The following is a 22,884-nucleotide window of genomic DNA, read 5'->3' as shown; positions in this document are numbered from 1 at the left end:
ATCTCCACCTCCCCCGATGGCCGCCCCATCCCTGGAGTGATGCATCTGCCACTACTGGCAGATCCAGTTGAGGAAGTGGGAGCTGTCTGCCGCTGACCCAATCGCAGTTTGTTAACCACAGCAGCAGATCGTTTGCAGCTCTCTATGATCTGGACCATGTTGAGAGATTCCCCTGATGCTACACTCACTGGAACTTCAGGTGTCACTGCAGGGCCTGCATATGCCAGTGGGCATGTGTCACACGCAGGATGCAGGAGGCCATACAGCCTCAGAGTCAGTCTTACTGAAACCGAGGATAGAGAATGAAACATCGGTGTAGGAAAACCATCTCTCTATATAATGCACCACAATGGGGATACACTGTCCACATAGACCGAAGAGACCCTTATTGGTTTACAGAGAGAAAAGTAGATAATACTAACACTCTATTTTGGGGTAGTGTGGGCAAGCAGTTAGGCTTATCAGAGGGTAGTGCTAAGCATTTGTTGTACACACACAGGCAATAAATGATAGACACACTCAAGAAATGAAGTTGAGGCCAAATTAGAAAAATAGTACTCTTTAAAAAAAAAAAATGTATTGAAATTTTGTTCAGACATATACATGTTACAAAGAGGTATGCATTATCAAACCATATAGTATCCCTCCAGAGTTGCAGCTTTACAGTAATCCATGGTAGACCAAAGAATAGTTATCTTTTTATATAAATATTTAGACCAAGAACTTTGGGTGCAAGGTAAATACTGTTCGCAATACGATAAATCACAGTGAAAGGCACTAATCACAGTTGTGGGCAATTACACCAATGTATTTCCTTTGAAAAGTCAAAGGCAATTGGAAATAGCAGTGCAGTTATAATATGGTTACTCTTTTGGAAATCGGAAGGTTCAGGACCAAGATCTAAAGTGCCAATGCCAAGTTCTCGGGAGCTTCCTGGGTTTCTCTGGAAACATGGAAAAAGGGGACTTTGTAACTGGTGCACTACGAAGCTAGGGGGCCATCTGTAGGGCTCTCAAGGGACAGTAGAGGTGGCAAAGTCTCTGGGGCCTCAGAAGCACAGCTGACTTGAAGATGACTTGGCCAGGGGGCTGAGTGCAGTGAAGAAGGGCCGCTGAGCACAAGCAAGCAAAGTTGAACCTCACGGTCAGGGGCTGGCTCCTTGGAGCAACGATTTTGGTGCTGCTGGGCCACTGCTGAGGTGGGTCTATGGAGTTCTGAAGTCCCTCGTCTGGTGCTGGCTCACTGTAAAATTGGAGTCTGCCTGGACTCGGTTTTGTAGGTTTTTCCAGCAGGTTGTCCAGTACCCTGGGTATTGGTGCTGTGCAGCTCGGGTGGGTCCTGGGGCCTCAAGACTTGGTGCAGAGGCAGAGCTGACCCTCCAGAGCAGGTATACCTTCGGATGACACTCTGAGATGTCGGTCGGTCTGGGGAGCTGGACAACGCTGGACAGGGATTTGCTGTTTTTGGTGCCTACAGCTGCTGGGAGATAGTACCTCTAGCTAGAGGGAGTTCTTTTGCACATTTCAAAATGCTGATGACCCTCTGGGTTTGTGGAGGCCACACAGTGATGAGACAAGGTAGAGGATGGTGATTGTCGAGTTCTATGGCAGAAGGTAGGAGGTTGCGCCCAAAGTCCACCACAAGGTCTGCGGTTCTTGGTCCAACAGTGTTTCTTCGGTCATCATCTTCTTGTATCAGTGGAATCTAAGTTCAGGGTCTGGGAATGCCACCTAAATACTAAATGTAGGGGCATTTACAAGGGAGTGACAGGTAGTGGCCAATGAGCCCCTTACCTGGGGTGTCTACACCCTCTTTAATGCCCACCTCCTGAGGGAGCGGTACGTAGCCCTAGCCCTGCCTGGAGAAGTCCCACCATCATCAAGATGGCAGGCACTGAAAAATGTGCTTCACCTCGCCTCCAACACCAGAGGGGAGGAGTTAGCAGACGGGACACACCTACTATTCTAACTTGGTTTCCCGTCATTCTTCCCACCAAAAGGGGTGAGGATAGGAGGGAGGCCTGTTCCTTCTATCAGGAGAGGCTGGAGTCGCGTTTCCAAGGCGGCAAGGCCTCTGAAGCTTCCCGCCAAGAACCAGTGCAGGTTTATTAAGACGAGATGTTTGCTACTAAACATCGCATAATACAGTGAAGCTATCATGGAGTGGGAGACTTGTAACAATGAGTGTCCAGCCCATGTACTCCTTATTGGTTCCCTGTTCACTTACAATATCCAAGAATTGACATGGATATTGCAGGGGAATATTCTAAAGTAAGGAATCTGCGGCTAGAATTCTCTATCAGATTGGCATGACAGAGGATGGAGATTGAGAAATTAGGAAGTGGTGAAAGAACCCTACGGTCCCAAACCCATACACCAGCATGGCACAAGCTTTATGGAGATTCAGAGCAGCACTTGCATCAAATAGATACAATTAGGAAGCACTTCAATTGAACCAAACACTTCATGAAAACATGTTACCCAGAGACAGGCATCTTTGTACCTTCAATGGTAAATGGACAGTTGTGTCATACTGGAACATGGGAACAATTAGCTGATAAAAGTGCACAAAATCACCAAGTAATGGACACGCGTGTAAATATACTAAAGAAAGGCAGTAGTACCCATTGATTGTAATGCTTATACGTGTACATATGAAAATATGATTTGTTGATATCCCACAGAGAGGGAACCACACCTCTTCTTGTTTCTGGGTTCACCAACTAAAACATCAGCAGTAGAATACGAGGAAGAGAGACTGGACAAAAATACGTTTATAAATGAAAACATTATGTTAGAAGTAAAACAAGCATTGAAAATGCAAAAGGTCTCGCAATAGAAGAGTTTGACCTTTTGGTTTTGCAAATGGATGAGTGGCGTTGCGTGGATGAGTGGCGTTGCGTGGATGAGTGGCGTTGCGTGGATGAGTGGCGTTGCGTGGATGAGTGGCGTTGCGTGGATGAGTGGCGTTGCGTGGATGAGTGGCGTTGCGTGGATGAGTTGCGTGTGTGAGTGGCGTTGCGTGTGTGAGTGGCGTTGGGTCGATGAGTGGCGTTGCGTCGATGAGTGGCGTTGCGTCGATGAGTGGCGTTGCGTCGATGAGTGGCGTTGCGTCGATGAGTGGCGTTGCGTCGATGAGTGGCGTTGCGTCGATGAGTGGCTGTGAGTGGCGTTGCGTGTGTGAGTGGCGTTGCGTGTGTGAGTGGCGTTGCGTGTGTGAGTGGCGTTGCGTGTGTGAGTGGCGTTGCGTGTGTGAGTGGCGTTGCGTGTGTGAGTGGCGTTGCGTGTGTGAGTGGCGTTGCGTGTGTGAGTGGCGTTGCGTGTGTGAGTGGCGTTGCGTGTGTGGGTGGGGTTGCGTGGATGAGTGGGGTTGCATGGATGAGTTGCGTGTGTGAGTGGCGTTGCGTGTGTGAGTGGCGTTGCGTGTGTGAGTGGCGTTGCGTGTGTGAGTGGCGTTGCGTGTGTGAGTGGCGTTGCGTGTGTGAGTGGGGTTGCGTGTGTGAGTGGGGTTGCGTGGATGAGTTGCGTGTGTGAGTGGCGTTGCGTGTGTGAGTGGCGTTGCGTGTGTGAGTGGCGTTGCGTGTGTGAGTGGCGTTGCGTGTGTGAGTGGCGTTGCGTGTGTGAGTGGCGTTGCGTGTGTGAGTGGCGTTGCGTGTGTGAGTGGCGTTGCGTGTGTGAGTGGCGTTGCGTGTGTGAGTGGCGTTGCGTGTGTGAGTGGAGTTGCGTGTGTGAGTGGCGTTGCGTGTGTGAGTGGCGTTGCGTGTGTGAGTGGCGGTGCGTCGATGAGTGGCGGTGCGTGGATGAGTGGGGTTGCGTGGATGAGTGGGGTTGCGTGGATGAGTTGCGTGTGTGAGTGGCGTTGCGTCTGTGAGTGGCGTTGCGTGTGTGAGTGGCGTTGGGTGTGTGAGTGGCGTTGCGTGTGTGAGTGGCGTTGCGTGGATGAGTGGGGTTGCGTGGGTGAGTTGCGTATGTGAGTGGCGTTGCGTGTGTGAGTGGCGTTGCGTGGATGAGTGGGGTTGCGTGGATGAGTTGCGTGGGTGAGTCGCGTTGCGTGGGTGAGTGGCGTTGCGTGGGTGAGTGGCGTTGAGTGGGTGAGTGGCGTTGCGTGGGTGAGTGGCGTTGCGTGGGTGAGTGGCGTTGCGTGGGTGAGTGGCGTTGCGTGGGTGAGTGGCGTTGCGTGTGTGAGTGGCGTTGCGTGTGTGAGTGGGGTTGCGAGTGTGAGTGGGGTTGCGTGGATGAGTGGGGTTGCGTGGATGAGTGGGGTTGCGTGGATGAGTGGGGTTGCGTGGATGAGTTGCGTGTGTGAGTGGCGTTGCGTGTGTGAGTGGCGTTGCGTGTGTGAGTGGCGTTGCGTGGGTGAGTGGCGTTGCGTGGGTGAGTGGCGTTGCGTGTGTGAGTGGCGTTGCGTGTGTGAGTGGCGTTGCGTCGATGAGTGGGGTTGCGTGGATGAGTGGGGTTGCGTGGATGAGTTGCGTGTGTGAGTGGCGTTGCGTGTATTAGTGGCGTTGCGTGTGTGAGTGGCGTTGGGTGTGTGAGTGGCGTTGCGTGTGTGAGTGGCGTTGCGTGTGTGAGTGGCGTTGAGTGTGTGAGTGGCGTTGCGTGTGTGAGTGGCGTTGCGTGTGTGAGTGGCGTTGCGTGTGTGAGTGGCGTTGCGTGTGTGAGTGGCGTTGCGTGTGTGAGTGGCGTTGCGTGTGTGAGTGGCGTTGCGTGTGTGAGTGGCGTTGCGTGTGTGAGTGGCGTTACGTGTGTGAGTGGCGTTACGTGTGTGAGTGGCGTTGCGTGGGTGAGTGGCGTTGCGTGGGTGAGTGGCGTTGCGTGGGTGAGTGGCGTTGCGTGGGTGAGTGGCGTTGCGTGGGTGAGTGGCGTTGCGTGGGTGAGTGGCGTTGCGTGGGTGAGTGGCGTTGCGTCGATGAGTGGGGTTGCGTCGATGAGTGGGGTTGCGTGGATGAGTGGGGTTGCGTGGATGAGTGGGGTTGCGTGGATGAGTGGGGTTGCGTGGATGAGTGGGGTTGCGTGGATGAGTTGCGTGTGTGAGTGGCGTTGCGTGTGTGAGTGGCGTTGCGTGTGTGAGTGGCTTTGTGTGTGTGAGTGGCGTTGCGTGGGTGAGTGGCGTTGCGTCGATGAGTGGGGTTGCGTCGATGAGTGGGGTTGCGTGGATGAGTGGGGTTGCGTGGATGAGTGGGGTTGCGTGGATGAGTGGGGTTGCGTGGATGAGTTGCGTGTGTGAGTGGCGTTGCGTGTGTGAGTGGCGTTGCGTGGGTGAGTGGCGTTGCGTCGATGAGTGGGGTTGCGTGGATGAGTGGGGTTGCGTGGATGAGTGGGGTTGCGTGGATGAGTTGCGTGTGTGAGTGGCGTTGCGTGTGTGAGTGGCGTTGCGTGTGTGAGTGGCGTTGCGTGTGTGAGTGGCGTTGCGTGTGTGAGTGGCGATGCATGTGTGAGTGGCGTTGGGTGTGTGAGTGGCGTTGGGTGTGTGAGTGGCGTTGGGTGTGTGAGTGGCGTTGGGTGTGTGAGTGGCGTTGCGTGTGTGAGTGGCGTTGCGTGTGTGAGTGGCGTTGTGTGTGTGAGTGGCGTTGCGTGGATGAGTGGCGTTGCGTGGATGAGTGGGGTTGCGTGGATGAGTTGCGTGTGTGAGTGGCGTTGCGTGTGTGAGTGGCGTTGCGTGTGTGAGTGGCGTTGCGTGTGTGAGTGGCGTTGCGTGGATGAGTGGGGTTGCGTGGATGAGTGGGGTTGCGTGGATGAGTTGCGTGTGTGAGTGGCGTTGCGTGTGTGAGTGGCGTTGCGTGTGTGAGTGGCGTTGCGTGTGTGAGTGGCGTTGCGTGTGTGAGTGGCGTTGCGTCGATGAGTGGCGTTGCGTCGATGAGTGGGGTTGCGTCGATGAGTGGGGTTGCGTCGATGAGTGGGGTTGCGTCGATGAGTGGGGTTGCGTCGAGTGGGGTTGCGTCGAGTGGGGTTGCGTGGATGAGTTGCGTTGCGTGTGTGAGTGGCGTTGCTGTGTGTGAATTGCTGGTTGGGGGAGTGGGGGGGGTGGGCGGGGGAGCAGCAGGCAGATGCGAGTGGAGCGCGCGCTGGAGAGGGAGGGGGTGGGAGGACTAGGCAGCGGGAGAGAGGGAGAAAGGAGTGCATATAGCAGGACTGGGACATTACATTGTGAGCTGCACATTTGGTAAAGATGTATCTTAAAATATTTTTTCTCATGTAGCCCTTTTATTTATATTACGGCGAATATGTGCACCGCATGCTGTAAAGAACAAGTTACTTACCTTCGGTAACGATATATCTGTAAGAAACAGTAGTTAGTATTAGATTCCTTACCTTAGAATATCCCCAGGCGTCAGTCTGGATCCGGAAACTTTTGCGTAGCAGTACCCCTGCGCGTCGGTAGGCGTCGTCTGCAGGCGTCCCCTGCGGCTCCGCGTCGTCGGCGTCGTGCGCCGTGATGACGTCGCTGGAGTATATAGACGCCGCCTCCGCGCGCTGACGTCAGTTCTTTGCACACAGCTTTTCCGCGCCAGAACACGCAGAGCCATGTGAGAACCAACACTGGTGCCATTTGAAACTAGGGCCCTGAAAGGGATGTCCCTAACCCTAGGTATCAGTTCGCAGAACGGGGAGGATGGGCGGGGCGGTAAGGAATCTAATACTAACTACTGTTTCTTACAGATATATCGTTACCGAAGGTAAGTAACTTGTTCATCTGAAAGAAACAGGTTAGTATTAGATTCCTTACCTTAGAATAGATACCCCAGCAATACCAACCCCGGTGGTGGGTCTGCGAACCAATACAACCTACACCAGAAAGTCCTGGAGGACCGAACGGCCAAAGAAGCCATCCCTCCGGACTTGACTGTCCAGGCAGTAGTGCCTCGCAAAGGTGTGCAGCGAGGCCCACGTGGCCGCCTGGCAAATGTCCTGCAAAGGGACTCCCCGGCCCAGGGCAGTAGTAGCCGCCGTGGCCCGAGTGGAATGGGCCCTCAGCCCAACAGGAGGCTCCTTCCGAGCCAAAGAGTAGCATGCTTTGATGCACAGGACGACCCACCGAGAGATGGTCCGTTTCTGTACCGCCCTTCCCTTCTTCTCACCCACGTAGCCAACAAACAGTTGGTCATCCACCCGGAACTGGCGTGTGCGATCCATATAGAATGAAAGCGCACGTTTTGGGTCCAGACGATGGAGCCGCTCTTCATCCTTTGAAGGATGCGGAGGCGGGAAGAAGGAGGGCAAGGTGATGGACTGCCCAATGTGAAAAGCAGAGACTACCTTGGGCAGGAAAGAAGGTCTGGTCCGAAGAACCACCTTATCAGGATGAACAGACAAGAAAGGAGGTTGAACAGAAAGAGCCTGGAGCTCACTCACTCTCCTGGCAGAGGTGATGGCTACCAGGAAGGCCGTCTTTAAGGTGAGAAGACGGAGAGGACAGGAATGAAGGGGCTCAAAGGGAGCGCACATCAGGAAAGTCAAAACCAGGTTCAAGTCCCACTGAGGCATCACGAACGGAGCTGGAGGATACATGTGCGTGATGCCCTTTAAGAATCTTAACACAATAGGGGACTTGAACAAAGATGGCTGATCAGGTAGCCTCAAGAAGGCGGAAAGGGCAGAAAGATAGCCCTTGATAGTGCCCAGAGCAGAGCCCTGCTGGGCAAGGGAAAGGAGGAAGAGGAGAACCTCAGATAGAGGGGCAGAAAGGGGATCCACAGCCTTCGCTGTGCACCATGCCACAAATCTGTTCCACCGGCAGGCGTATACCGACTTTGTGGAGGGACGCCTGGCTGCCAGAATGACATCACAGACTTCAGGAGGCAAGTCAAATGGCCTCAACTGTCGCCGCTCAATCTCCACGCATGGAGGTGGAGACTGGACAGGTTCGGGTGGAGGACCGTCCCCTGCTGCTGCGACAGAAGGTCCTCCTGAAGGGGCAGGCGGATCGAGGGACCGACTGTCATGCTGAGTAGCTCGGGATACCAGTACCTTCGAGCCCAGTCCGGAGCCACAAGGATAACTTGGGCCCGGTCGCGCCTGATCTTCTTCAGCACTCTGGGCAGAAGTGGTATAGGCGGAAAGGCGTACAACAGACCGCAACTCCACTCGCGCCGAAAGGCGTCGCCGAGCGAGTGCCGTCTTGGAAACTCCAACGCGCAGAACTGATGACATTGCGCGTTCTCTTCTGTGGCGAATAGATCTAACCAAGGCTCTCCCCATTGCTGAAAGAGGCCTCTCGCCACATCCGAGTTCAGACGCCATTCGTGATCCACCGAGCACCGACGGCTGAGTTCGTCCGCCCTGGCGTTCAGAGAACCTGCCAGGTGTTGAACCGTCAGAGTCACGCCCTGACGTTCCAGCCATTGCCAGAGGCGCAGAGCCTCTTGGCAAAGGGTCCACGACCCCACACCGCCCTGTTTGTTGCAGTACCACATGGCGGTGGTGTTGTCCGTGAACACCTGCACTACACTCCCGTTGACAAAGGGGAGGAATGCCTTCAGTGCCAGGCGAATCGCCCGCAGCTCCAACATGTTGATATGGAGCCGGGACTCCGCCGGAGACCAGAGGCCTCTGATCTCCGCCTCTCCCAAGTGGCCACCCCAGCCTTGGAGGGACGCGTCCGTCACAACCACGTGCTCCGGCTGGGGAAGGGAGAGGGATCTGCCCCTGACCCAATCGCGGTCTGTAAGCCACCACTGCAACTGTCTCGCAGTGCCCTCCGAGATCAGGACATGGTCGGATAGGTTGCCCTGATGCTGGGCCCACTGAAACTTCAGGTCCCACTGCAGAGCCCGCATCCGCCATCTGGCGTGATGCACCAGAAGGATGCAGGAGGCCATCAGCCCCAGAAGCCGCAGCGTCAACCTGACCGAAACCCGGGATAACGGCTGAAAGATGGGAATCAGAGCCTGAATATCCCGGACCCGCCGTTCCGGGGGATAAACCCGAAACTGCGCCGAGTCGAGAACCGCTCCGATGAAAAGGAGCTTTTGAGAGGGACACAGGTGTGATTTCGGCACATTGATGGAAAACCCCAACTCGTGCAGGAGGTCTGCCGTCATCTGAAGGTGGTGGACGACTGTCTGGGGCGAGCCCGCCTTCAACAGCCAGTCGTCGAGGTAGGGGAAGACTGAAACCCCTAACCGGCGCAGATGAGCTGCGACCACCGCCATCACTTTCGTGAACACCCGTGGGGCGCTGGTAAGGCCGAATGGGAGCACGATAAACTGAAAATGCTCGTGGCCTACCGTGAACCGCAGGTAACGCCGGTGGGCCGGCAGGACGGGGATGTGAAAGTACGCATCCTGCAAGTCCAACGCTACCATCCAGTCTTGTGGGTCTAGAGCAGCCAAGACCTGAGCCAAAGTCAACATCTTGAACTTCTCCTTCCGGAGGAAGCCGTTGACGTTCCGTAGATCCAAGATAGGACGCAGGCCTCCCTTGTCCTTCTTGGGTACCAGAAAGTAGTGGGAGTAGCAACCACACCCTACTTCTGGCCCAGGAACGCGCTCGATGGCCCCCTTGGCCAAGAGGGCCGTAACTTCCTCCTGCAGAAGTGTCAAGTGGTCCCCCGACACACGGTGGTTCTGCGGTGGCATGGCTGGAGGAGTGGACTCGAAGGGGAGGGCATAGCCCCTTCGGACAAGCTGCAGCACCCACCTGTCCGATGTTATCGCGCGCCAGCGGGAGTGGTGATGGCGAACCCTGCCACCCACTGGCGTCACGTGAGCCCGAAAGCTCGGACTAGGAAGGCTTGGATGCCGCAGCGGAGGGAGGCGTGGACTGACCACGACGCTGGCCTCTACCGCCACCACGGCGGAAACCACGGGCGCCACCGCGCTGGGGAGCGCTCTGCGCCGCGTGGCTGGCAGCACGTGTGGGACCTCCTCTCCCTTGGCCACGAAAGGGCCGAAACGAACCCGTCTGCTGGCGCTGGGTCTGGGTCGAGAGACCCAAGGACTTGGCCGTGACCCTGGAGTCCTTGAAGCGCTCCAGCGCGTGGTCCGCTTTGTCACCAAATAGGCGACTGCCATCAAATGGCATGTCCATAAGCGTATTTTGGACGTCTGGTGAGAAGTTGGCAGATCTCAGCCAGGCATGGCGACGAATCGCCACCGTAGTGGACATGGCCCGTCCCAGGGAGTCCGTGGTGTCCAGACCACAACGGATCGAGTACCGCGCCGCATCCCGGCCTTCAACAAAGGCCCGGGTGAGCTTGTCCCGCACTTCCTGGGGGCATTGCGGCAAACACTCCTCGACCGTATCCCACAGGGAGTGGGTGTAGCGGCCCAAGAGGCACGCGGTGTTACAAGACCGCAGTCCAGCACTCAAAGAGGAAAACACTTTCTTTCCGAATTGGTCGTACCTCTTTGATTCCCGGTCGGGCGGAGCCGACGGAAATGCGGACTGCGAAGTGGAGGCCTGGATCACCAGACTCTCCGGGGAGGGATGGGTGGACAGGAAGGCAGGGTCGTCCGCGCAGGGACGGTGACGCCTGGCAACGTTCCGGTCAACCGGCGCACCAGAGGCGGGCCTGGACCAGGTGCCCAGAAGGACATCCGTCAGGGCCTCATTAAACGGCAGCAGAGGCTCCTGGGGGCATGACTGCGGTTTAAAAACTTCCGTCAGGATATTCGGTTTGACCTTCGCGACGGGGAGCTCAAGGTGTAAGGCCTTGGCAGCCCTCATCAGGACCACCGAATAGGCAGCACCCGCCTCGGACGCCACAGGGGACGGAGAGACAAACCCAGGGTTGGGCGACTCGTCCAGGCCACTGGCATCACCCAGATCACCTACCCAGTCCACATCGTACTGGCAGGCACGGGATAGAGGGTCCTCAGACCCCTCCCAACCCTCACCATACTCCTCCTCGTCATACCCATATTCTGGGTCGACGATATAGACATCGGGGTCAACAGGCCCCATCGGCGTCGGGTCCGGCGTCGGCCGACGCCGGTCCGGCTCCGAGTCCGGAGTCGGGGAGGAAAGGGGGGTGGCGCCGCGCGGCGTCGGTGCCGGGGACCCGACGCCGGCCGGAGCCGACGGCGGAGTCGCTGCACCACGCGGGGGCGGTACCCTGGGCTGGCCCACAGGAACCGACGCCGGAGAGGCCGGGAGACCAGCCGGCGACGAACCAGAGGGAACCAGCGGCGCCGGGGCCGGAGCCACCGGCGGCGCCGGGGCAGGAGCACCCGAACCGCTCGGGCCCCCAGACGGGACCGACGGGCCCGCAGGCGCCGAAGGCCCCGCCGGAGAAGACCTCGCCCTCATAGCAATGAGGAAGGCCTCGATCTCCTCACGCGACGCGCCTTCCCCAGGGACCGACAGGTGTGGGGCAGACGGCGTCGGCGACCCATGCGGGACCGCGGGGGTGGGGTCACCCGAGCCCCCGGCCGCAGCACGCGGGCGTCGGGGGGAGTCGGGGGTGCGATGGCGACGCCCCGACTTCTTGTGCTTACCTGACGAGCCGGAGGAATGGTGGCGACTCCCGGAGCGCCCATGGCGGCTCCGCGACCGCTCCCTCGACCGCTCCCTCGACCTCCGACCGGACCGGGACCGCTCTCGACGCGGGGCCGACAACCGGAGTTCGAGAAGCTTGCGGGACCGCTCCCGCCTAGCTTTTCCAGTCAAGGCCCGACAGTCGACGCAGGACTCCACGTCGTGGTCCGCGCCCAGACACCGGAGGCAGAGTCGATGGTGGTCGGTGACCGACATCATGCGGTCGCACTCGTCACAACTCTTGAAACCGGGCATCCTACCGGCACCGTAAAGATCAATCAGTTAACAAAAAACTTGGTCAAAAGACCGGAGTACTGCTCTTCGGATCTGCGCTAACTGGCGCGGAAAAAAGAAGAACTGACGTCAGCGCGCGGAGGCGGCGTCTATATACTCCAGCGACGTCATCACGGCGCACGACGCCGACGACGCGGAGCCGCAGGGGACGCCTGCAGACGACGCCTACCGACGCGCAGGGGTACTGCTACGCAAAAGTTTCCGGATCCAGACTGACGCCTGGGGATATTCTAAGGTAAGGAATCTAATACTAACCTGTTTCTTTCAGATATACTATTTTTGCACTTGATAATGTTGGACTTCACACTGTTGGCTAATAATGAAACACTTATGTGCCTGCATAACAGCCAGTTGCCTTGCCCGTTAATTCTGGTCGTTTGCCATAGGAACGTCCGGGATGCATTTGTGCACAATTAATATTTTAGCACTCATTCATTAGGTAAGGGACACTACCGCAGTCACTGGAAACACGACACAAGGGAAGCGGAGCCTGTTCTCTGCTGCTGTACAGTGCTTTCACATTTGTGCGAGGAAAAAAAAACAAGGGGGCAGGGAGAGAACAGACGAGTGGAGGGAGGGAAGGGGTGTGCGGTGAGAGAAAGGGAGAGCGGACAACTCAGAGGTAAGGGACAGAGAGAAGTAGAGAACGGAAAAAATATGGAAAGGAGGAAACATGGGGAATCGAGAGGGAAAGAAGAGATGGCGAAGCAGAGGGAAGGAGAGAGAAAAAGGTGAAGTAAGAGGGATAGGGAGAGACAAAAGGAGGGGATTAATGTGGGGAGGGGGGAGGAGAAGTGCGACACGGCCGCAGCAGGGGGCGGAGCGGGGAGAGCGGCAGGGGCCTTTGAAGTGAAGCTAAGCTTCACTTCAAAGGAGTGGGAGGAGTGCTGCTGGGGAACAGATGGCGATTTGATGCTGTGCACGCGCATTTTAGGTCAATGCGCTTGCGCATTGACCTAAAAGCGCACGGGCACAGCACCAAATCGCCACAGTTAGTTAAACTTTGTTTAAAGCCCTATAGTCTCGCTTCTCTCAATGCGCATGCGCATTGATAGGTCACGAGACCTAAAAACGACACACTTCATAATACCACTGCTTTTATAATGTAAACACAATGATTGCTCTGCAATGTCTTGTGATATTCTGGTAATATCTACTCCACTGGAAAATGCTGTGTAAGCCAAGTCCATGGTACTGAATCATAGCACATTCACTGGCACATTCAAGTTCAACAAGGTGAACCCAAAGCATGCATGTGGGACCCTAAAAGTGAAGCCTTGCTTTCCTGGGATTCTGATGTTAAGACTCCTATTGTCTGGCACACCCAGGCATTATTTGCAGAAGATGCTAGCTATGAGGGTTGATTGAAACCCATAGAGCTCTATGATCCTCTTTTGCTAAACTAGCAGGCCTGGAGCAACTGGGTTTCTAAAGATACAGGTCTACCACTGTCTCAATGGCAGCATCCTTGTGCCAGAGAAGATGATGTAATAAATGGCACAAATGATGGCGATAAAGGACATCACCAATTGACTAACACTTGTGTGTGCATGGATGCAAGTCAGTAGAGGATCGCCTTTTACCAGTAGGAACAAAATACCTATACAGGCAGCATACATACAGTATCAATACAAACTCTGCAGGCGAGGGGTAGTACTACCCAGCACAGACTAATTATCATACCAACCCACCATGTACAATTATGTATGATATGAAGGGAACGTAACGCTTTCCAAACTGTTGTGTCTATGAATCAAAACTGCCATAGTACAACTGAAGCACACTACAATGTTAAGAGACTTATTTCAAAACCAATGTCTTAACACACAGGCAGTGACACATTGGACAACTTAAACACTACAATGTATGGTACATGTGGCACCATAGCAACGTCAGTTTAGTCTGTCAAAGGGTTTCATGCAATACCTGTAGGGATGATAGCTCTCCCATTATAAACAACAAGTTACCTGGTAAGTCTGAGAAGAGCAAAATGCATTCATTGAATCCGTTAGCCAGCAACCTGTCCCTCAGCTGCTGTAGAATAGCGACGCCAATGCAGAAAGGGAAGGATGAGTTACCAAGGAGTAATGTGTCCCACAGGTGAAAAATCTTGTGTAACGGGAAGACATCTACAAGGTAAAAAAATATCAGAAAGTGATGATGCAGAGAATGGAAAAGAGTGAGATTGCTTCAAAGTAGCTCAAACTATTTTCTGACTCCATCAACAATACAAGTCATGAACACAGGTTACATTTATAAGCAAGCAAATGAACTATAATGTGAATCCATTACCTTTTTTAGCAAGAATACAGAAAAACAGAAGAAAAGAAAATTCTGATAATCTCCACAAAAACATTTCGGATGACTCTTCTATGTTACATAGGGGGTCGTATATTGTGGTGGGGAAAATTGTAGATCATAATGCTTTTCTGTCATAAATGCCAGAGGCTGGCCAGAAGCCAGAGCTCAAAGAGCATGACTGCAACAAACACAATCACTCAAATGCAAACCAATTCCTACCAAATGTGAAAGTTAATTTTTGTAATAAATACAATGATGCCCTTAAGAAAACCACTCACAATAGAGGGAATTTGGGATTTGATCCTGTAAAATGTATAATTTGCAATATATGCTGTAGACATATAATGAGCAATATGCACATCTGTATATGTTAATGCAAGCAGATTTCTATGGAACTTTCTACCCACAAAGAGACTTTTCTATTTATACATTTTTGTATGGGCCTTTACTAAAGGCCATAGGACTTCAGTTTCATGGCCAAAACTACTTTGAGATCCTTGAAATGTGGTGACATCAGACAGTATGAACTTGAAGCATCAACTGATACTGTTAATTGTGCACTTTTCGCTGAAACAATCACCCTTATAAAGATAAAGAATTGTAATCAAGATTGGGTCCAACCATCACATCTCTTTAAAAATTAAAATGTTAGTGATCTTATTAATTCCGGTGATATTGTCGCTGCAGCTAGGTTGATCAGCACAATCAGATCAAGAAACACACTAGGACCTCCTCCTTTGGCATTGGTCTTGAGAATGTCTACAGAGGTACACGTAGATGAAGCAGAACGATGTCTTCCGAAGTGGATACTGACACTATAGACCTTTTAGGGTGCTACTCACTAACGCAAATTTACATGTGTAAATTTACGACAGTTATTTGCTAATCACTGTTTCTGGAGAACAAATTACTTACCTTCGGTAACGATGTATCTGATAGAGACATATGTTAGTTGTAGATTCCTTACCATGGAATGTTCCCCAAGAGTCAGTCAGGGTCCAGAGATTTTTCTTTAGCAATACCCCTACCCGTCAGTAGGTGGCGTCGATCAACTTCGCGTCCGAGATTGGCGTTGTGGTCACCGGGATGATGTCGCGGTGTCTACTTAGATGCAACCACTGCGTGCTGACGTCAGTTCTGACACGACTTTGCACGCCAGAAGCACAGGGCCATGAAAGACACTGTCCACTTGTATGCCACAACTAGGGCCATGTAAGGGAGTTCCTATACCTAGAAATCCGTCTGCAGAGAAGGGAGGATGGGTGGGGCGGTAAGGAATCTGCAATTAACATATGTCTCTTCCAGATACATGGTTACCGAAGGGAAGTAACTTGTTCATATGATAGAGACTGTTATTTGTAGAATCCTTACCTTAGAATAGATACCCCAGCAATACCATCCCCGGAGGAGGGTCTGCGAATGGAGTTCACACGAGAAAATCTTTGAGGACCGAATGGGCAAAATTGCCATCCTTTTAGACTTAACTTACCAGGCAATAGTGTCTGGTAAACGTGTGCAGTGATGCCCACGTTGCCGCCTGGCAGACATCAAGAAGTGGGACTCCATGTGCCAATGCAGTGGTTGCTGCTGTAGGCCTAGGGAGTGAGCAAGCAACCCCACTAGAGGCTCCTTCTTCCCTAAAGCATAGCAGATCTTAATGCAAAGGACAACCCATCAAGAGATGGTACGTTTTTGAACAGCCCAGCCTTTCTTGGCACCCACAAAGCCAACAAAGAGTTGATCATCCAACTGGTAGTCTTTTGTGTGGTCAAGATAGAATGACAGCGCACGTTTAGGGTCCAGACGGTGGAGTCTCTCCTCCTCCTTGGAAGGGTGAGGAAAAAGTTGGGCAAAGTGATAGACTGTCCTACATGAAATGGTGTAACCACTTTAGGAAGGAACAACGGTTTAGTTCTGAGGACCACTGTGTCTGGGTGCACAGAAAGGAAAGGGTGCTTGGAAGATAAGAGCCTGAAGCTTGCTCACCCTGAGAGCACAGGTGATGGCAACAAGGAAGGCCGTCTTGAGAGTAAGGAGCCAGACACGACAGTTATGAAGAGGCTCGAAGGGGGCACACATAAGAAATGAGAGAACAACATTCAAGTCCCACTGGGGCATTATGATGGGAGATGAAGGAAACAGATGAGTAATGCCCTTAAATAATCTTTTAACAACAGGAGACTTGAACAAGGAAGAAAAGCAGAGATAGCTGAAAGATAACCTTTGAGAGTAACCAGAGCAGAGCCCTGCTGGGCCAAGGAAACTATATACAAAAGGACCCCTGAAAGAGGGGCAGAAAGGGGATCCACAGCCGTTGCGGTGCACCATGTCACAAACTTGTTCCATCTACAGGCGTAAACCAATTTAGTGGAGGGACGCCTGGCTGCCAAGATGACATCACAGACTTCGGGCGGAAGATCGAAAGCTGTCAACTGTCACTGCTCAAGCTCCATGGAAGGAGGTGGAAACTGGACAAGTTCTGGTGAAGAACCGCGCCCTGAAACTGGACAGGTTGTGGTGAAGAACCGTGCCCTGCTGCTGCGACAGAATATCCTCCTGAAGGGGCAGTCGTATCGGAGGATCGATGGCCATGCTCAGAAGCTCAGGGTACCAGACTCTTCGAGCCCAGTCTAGAGCCACAAGGATAACTTGGGACTGGTCACGCTTGATCTTCTTGAGCACTCGGGGCAAAAATGGTACAGGCAGAAAGCCGTACAAGAGGCAGCAGTTCCACTCGCAACGAAAAGTATCGCCGAACTAGTGCCACTTTGGAAACTCCAACGTCCAATACTCCTGACATTGCGCATACTCTTCGGTGGCGAACAGATCTAACCAAGGCTCTCCTCACTGCCGAAAGAGACCTTGCGCCACCTCCGAATGAAGACGCCATTCATGATCAACCAAGCACCAACTGCTGAGTTAGTCCACCCTGGCATTCAAAGAACCCGCCAGGTGTTGAACCACCAGGGTTATGCCCTGATGTTCCAGCCTTGTCCAGAGGCGGAGAACCTCCTGACAAAGGGCCCATGACCCCAGCTTGCCCTGTTTGTTACAGTACCATATGGTGGTGGTGTTGTCTGTGAACACCTGCAACTCTTTCCCTTTGAGAAGGGAAGGAATGCCTTCAGTGCCAGTCTGATCGCCTGGAGCTCCAGCAGGTTGATATGGAGTCCAGACTCCGCCGGAGACCAGATGCCTCTGATCTCCCAGATGGCAGCCGCATCCCAGAAGTGATGCATCCGTCACAACTGTTGGATCTGGTTGGGGAAGGGTGAGGGATCTGCCTATGACCCAATCTTGGTTCATTAACCACCACTGTAGCTGTGCCACGGTGCTCTCTGAGATCTGGACATAGTCTGCAAGAGTCCCATGATGCTGGGCCGACTGGAACTTCAGATCTCACTGCAGAGCCCACATATTCCACCTGGCATTATCCACCGGCAGGATGCAGGAGACCATGAGGCCCAGCAGCCTCAGAGTCATTCTCACCGAAATCTGGGACAGAGGCTGAAACATCGGTATCATAGCCCAAAAATTCTGGATTTGCTGTTCGGGAGGATAGGCCTGAAACTGCACTGTGTGCAGAACATCGATGAAAGGGAGCGTTTGAGAGGGAGTCAGGTGTGACTTCGGCATATTTATGGTGAACCCCAGCGAATGCAAGAGGTCCGCCATAGTCTGGAGGAGGGAGATGACAGCCTGGGGTGAGCTCGCCTTCCGCAGCCAGTCATCGAGGTAGGGGAAGACTGACACCCCTAACCTGCGCAAATGAGCAGCGACCACCGGCAACACCTTGGTGAACACCCGGTAAACTGAAAGTGCCAGATCCTACCTTGAACCTGTGGCCCGGCAGAATGGGGATGTGAAAATACGCATCTTGCAGGTCCAACACTACCATCCAATTTTCCTGGTCCAGGGAAGACCAGAACGGAGCTAGAATGAGCATCTTGAACTTCTCCTTTTTGAGGAAGAGATTGAAGCTCCGAAGATCTAAGATGGGCCGTAACCCTTTGTCTTTCTTCTGAATCAGAGAGTAGTGAGAATAGGAACCACTGTCTACTTCTGAAACTGGGACCTTTTCTATAGCTCCTTGGCCAAGAGTGCTGTAACATCCTCCTGGAGTAATTTCAGATGATCCTCGGTCAGCTGTTCCTGATTTGGCAGAATGGGATGTGGAAAAGAAAGGAAAGGCAGAGATTAGCCCTCCAGGACAATCTGCAAGACCAACTTGTCTGATGTTATGGATCTCCAGTGGGTGAGATATTGATGAATTCTCCCAACAGGGGTAGTGTGGCCTGGCAGAGTCAGCCTAGGAGTGCTTGGAGGCTGCGGCTGCCGGGAGCAGAGTGGCCGACGACTTCTGGCCTCCATTCCTGGATAGAAATTCACTGCGTCCACGTCGCCGCACAGCTTGTGAAGTCTGTGCAGGACAGTGGATGGGATAGGGTTAGCGCGGCTGGAAACCCCTTACATTGCCACGAAAGGATGAAAAGGAAAACTGGTCACAAGGAGTAGGTGAAAGGGCCAAAGATCTGGCCGTAGCTTTAAACTCCTTGAAGCTGAACCGGGCCAAATCTGCCTTTTCCCCAAAAAGAAGGGTTCCATCAAAGGGCATGTTCATCAGATTTGCCTAGACATCGACTGAGAAGCCAGTTGTCCGAAGCCAAGCATGGCGTCTTACGGTCACTGTCGTTCAAATCAATATGCCCAGCGAATCTGTCGTATCTAGGTCACACCGAATGGTGAATTATGAGCATCTCTCCCATCCTTGACTGCTTGGGAGAGCACAGCCCGGGCTTCCTTCGGGACTTGTGGCAGCACTTGAGCAACCATCTCCCAAAGGGAGTGGGAGAAATGGCCCAATAAGCAAGCAGTATTTACTGACCGCAATGCCAGGCTGGAGGAAGAAAACAATTTCTTCCCAAATGCATCCAACCTCTTGGATTCCCTATCCAGATGGGCTGAAGGGAACACACCAAGGGAAGTAAAGTCTTGCACCACCAAACTTTCAGGGGTGGGGTGTTGGCTGAGGAACTTCATATCACCCGGAGCTGGGAGATGGTGGCGTGCAACCATCCTATTCACAGGAGCCCTTGTGCTAGGCTTGGACCATGTGCCTAGAAGGACGTCTGTAAGTGCCTCATTAAAGGGCAAAAGGGGTTTGGAAGTGAAAGCCTCATGTTGAAGCACTTCAGTCAGGAGATTAGTCCTGACCTGCACTGAGGGTAGTTCTAGTCCAAGGTCTTCAGCTGCCTTTTTTACCACCATGGCATAGGACCACTGTAGGCGGAGAAAGCATGCCAATATCAGGAGAAATATCCAGTCCACTGGCTTCCGCAAATTCCCCATACCAGTCCAACTGCTCAGCAGAGTCTTCCTGGTGTTCCAGAGGGTCCATTGATCCTTCCCATTCCTCTCCTGAGCCTAGCACATCCTCAAAGTTCTCATGCAACAACACAGAACCCCTGCGTTCAGTCGACGTAGGAATCAGCGTCATTCGACTCCGTGTCATTGGGGATGAGGATGGCGCTGGGACCGCCAGTGGGCACCGGCGGTGCCATCTGCACCGACTTCGGGTCCGGCACAGGAGGAGCTTGCGTTGGCACGACCTGCGTTGACCCGGATCCGGTATCGGATCCATGAGGCCCAACCGGCGGCCGGCCGGAGCCGACGGTGTCAAACCCGATGGGGCATCTTCCGACACCGGGGGCCCGAGGGATCACCAGGGGGGTTCAGCCCGCTGAAAAACGTGGCGCAATGTTTCGTAAAACTCTTTTACTTGAGATGGGGTTGCTCCTGCTCCTGGAAAGGGAGGGAGGCACGAAGCCGACCCAGACTCCGGCTCCGCAGAACCGTGCCTAGAGCCTCCGTGCTCTTTACCTCTCTCATTGACGGATGACAGCCGAGGTGAAGATGTAGTTCACTTGGACTTCTTCTTATGCCTCTTCCCAGAGTGTCCCGAGGACCTTGAGTGGGCCGAAGAGGACTTAGGGCTCTGGGAGCAGTCCCCCGACCGGGACATCTGCCGAGTCTTGCTCGATGGTGTCGACTGCCGGTAAGCGAGGAGGTACATCGCCCGCTCCCTCAAGGCCCTTCGGGGCCATGGCCCAACAGTCAGAGCACAACTTCGAGCCGTGGTCGTGCTCGAGACACCAGAGCCAGATGAGGTGGGGATCGGTGACAGACATCATTAGGTGACAGGCACCGCACACCTTGAAACCTGTCTTCCTCAAAGATGTCCCTCGCACAAGAAGATGGAAAAAATTCAGAATTCGACAAAAATATGAGAACAAAACTGTAAAAAAGCAACAGAGGGGTAGCTCTTCCCGGATCGGCGCTTAACTGGTACAGAAAGAAAAGAACTGACGTCCGTGCGCCTGGGTGGCGCCTGTATAGGTGACCGCGATGTCATAACTAACACTACCGATGCCGCCGACGTCACGTGGAGCCAAACGGAGCCACTCGACGGCAGGCGCAAGGGGCATTGCTCAGCAAAAGTTTCCCTATCCAGCCTGATGCCTGGGAAATTCAAAAGTAAGGAATTTGCCGCCAGAAGTCTCTATCAGATACAAAAATATAACTATTAATTCATTAAATTGAGAACAAAGGTTAACACTTAAAATATGTAATTTAAAAACCTAAATAATTTATTTTATTTAACATTATTTCCTATGGCGTGTTTTTTAAGTACCGGCCATGATTGTTGTGTATGGTAGTGTGTTGCAGGATCTATTAGTGGCCATGCGTGGTACTGGACAAACTCCATAGCTAGAATGGAGTACATTTATGACTCATTTTTGTTCCTTTTTAGAAGTACAGCTTATGAGTAGCAATAGGCTTACTCTTTTATGGATGGGTTTATGTATTTGCATATCCCTCTCTGAAATCTTCCTTCACCCTCCCTGAATACATCCTTACCCCTCCCTAACCCCATTTCATCCCAAACGCTCCTCTCAGATTTAGTACTAAAACATATATCTCCATGTGTGTAGACCTCTGCAACCAGGGTGGAGAACTCTGCATAGAAAATGTAGGAGAGGCAAAGGTCTCCGCATGTAGGTGTATGTATAGCATTTTGTAGTACTATTGTAGTACTGCCAAGTGCAGTTTGTTATTAGGCTCCAAAGATCTGCCTCCAATTCAGCTATCAACCCAAAAATCATGGGCTGCTAAGTACCGATATTAAGAACGCCACATTCCCTTGGATTTTAATTTATTTAAAGTCTGACAACACATTCAGACAAAAGTTCCCATTCATTTGGTGTGCTCACCAACAAGATTTGTGGTATGGATATTTCTTTGATTCAAAATACTTTTCTTAAACTATTGCCCGATTTCCTTAAAATGCCCTCTTAAGGAGAGTCCTTTAATATTGGGTTCAGTGACCAAAATGTTAATATCCTTTATGCATCTGGCAGTGGCCACAGTGAAGATGATGCACAGGGACTGTGACAATAAAGAATAACATCAAACCGAATGTTGGTCATGCACTGAGACCTTAGGGGATGAACTCTGCTGTCAAACAACTATTGTACTAAAAGAAACCATGACGCACTGACCTGACCAAAAGTGAATGACAACTGTGCATTTCAAAACTGACCAAGAACTCCGTGATACCCCAACATCAATTTTGTCTGAGGCCGGTGAACAGTGACATAGTCTTATGTCAGTGGACTGTGTGTACAATATGGTGATAAGGTATGACTCAGCTGTATCTAGAGGTTTAACACTAAATTGGCAACACATCTGCTAATTGTTGTTAATTATGACAATCCACTGTATTATCAATATCCCGTCAGTCGGGTATGTTGCCAACATGACGTTTGTAGTCTATGCCATGTGTTAGCTATGAAATGGGTAAGCTGAGGCGTTGGTGATCCCTTCCCTAATGTCAGTAGGCTAGGACTTGAAGAACAAGTTACTTACCTTCGGCAAGGATGTATCTGTAAGAGACATATATTAGTTATAGATTCCTTACCTTAGAACTACCCCCAGGCTTCAGCCTGGATCCGGAGAATTATTTCCTCAGCAGTACCCCTGCACATCGGTAGGTGGCGTCGGTCGACTCCACGTCCGATTTCAGCATTGTGGTCGCCGGGATGACGTTGTGGTGCCTACTTAGACGCCGCCCCTGCGCGCTGATGTCAGTTCTGACACGGCTTTCCGCGGCAGAAGTGCAGAGCCATCAAAGACACTGACCACTGGTGCCCCACACTAGGGCCCTGCCCTATCCCTAGTAGTCAGTTAGCAGAGTGGGAGGATGGGTGAGGCGGAAAGGAATCTATAACTAATATATGTCTCTTATAAATACATTGTTACTGAAGGTAAGTAACTTAATCACCTGAAAGAGACTATTTGTAATAGATCACTTACCTTACAATAGATACCCCAGCAAAATAAACCCCGGAAAAGGGTCAGCGAACCAAATTCACACCAGAAAGTCCTGGAGGACAGAACGTGTAAGTAGCCATTCCCTCTGGACTGGACTATCGAGGCAGTAGTGTCTGGTGAATGTGTGTATAGAAGCCCACATGACCGCCTGGCAGATGTCAATGAGTGGGACTCCGCGTGACAAAGCAGTAGTTACTGCAGTTGCTCTAGTGGAATGAACTCGCAACCCAATTGGAGGTTCTTTTTTATCTAAAGCGTAACAACTCTTTATACAAAGGACAACCTATCAAGAGATGGTACTCTTTTGCACAGACATACCTTTCTTGGCACCCACATAGCCAATAAAGAGTTGATCGCCCACCCGGAAATACTTTGTGCAGTCAAGGTAGAAATACAGCGCACGTTTCGGGTCCAGATGGTG

At 52.5% G+C, this 22,884-nt stretch overlaps 1 protein-coding gene across 5 annotated transcripts in view; it reads right to left on the bottom strand.

Moving 5' to 3' along the window:
- The window catches only part of TBCK (TBC1 domain containing kinase), a 1,465,497-nt gene that overhangs the window by 593,903 nt on the left and 848,710 nt on the right, over positions 1–22,884 (bottom strand). For all 5 annotated transcript variants that reach the window (XM_078676605.1, XM_078676609.1, XM_078676607.1 and 2 more), the window contains one exon: positions 13,739–13,900. In XM_078676605.1, the coding sequence (XP_078532731.1) occupies positions 13,739–13,900 (162 nt within the window). The remainder of the gene's footprint in view (positions 1–13,738; positions 13,901–22,884) is intronic.

This window comes from Lissotriton helveticus, chromosome 2_1, assembly GCF_964261635.1.
Source record: "Lissotriton helveticus chromosome 2_1, aLisHel1.1, whole genome shotgun sequence".
Classification (NCBI taxonomy): Eukaryota; Metazoa; Chordata; class Amphibia; order Caudata; family Salamandridae; genus Lissotriton; species Lissotriton helveticus.
The sequence above is the reverse complement of the archived record's forward strand: the minus strand, read 5'-3'. Positions and strand labels throughout refer to the sequence as shown.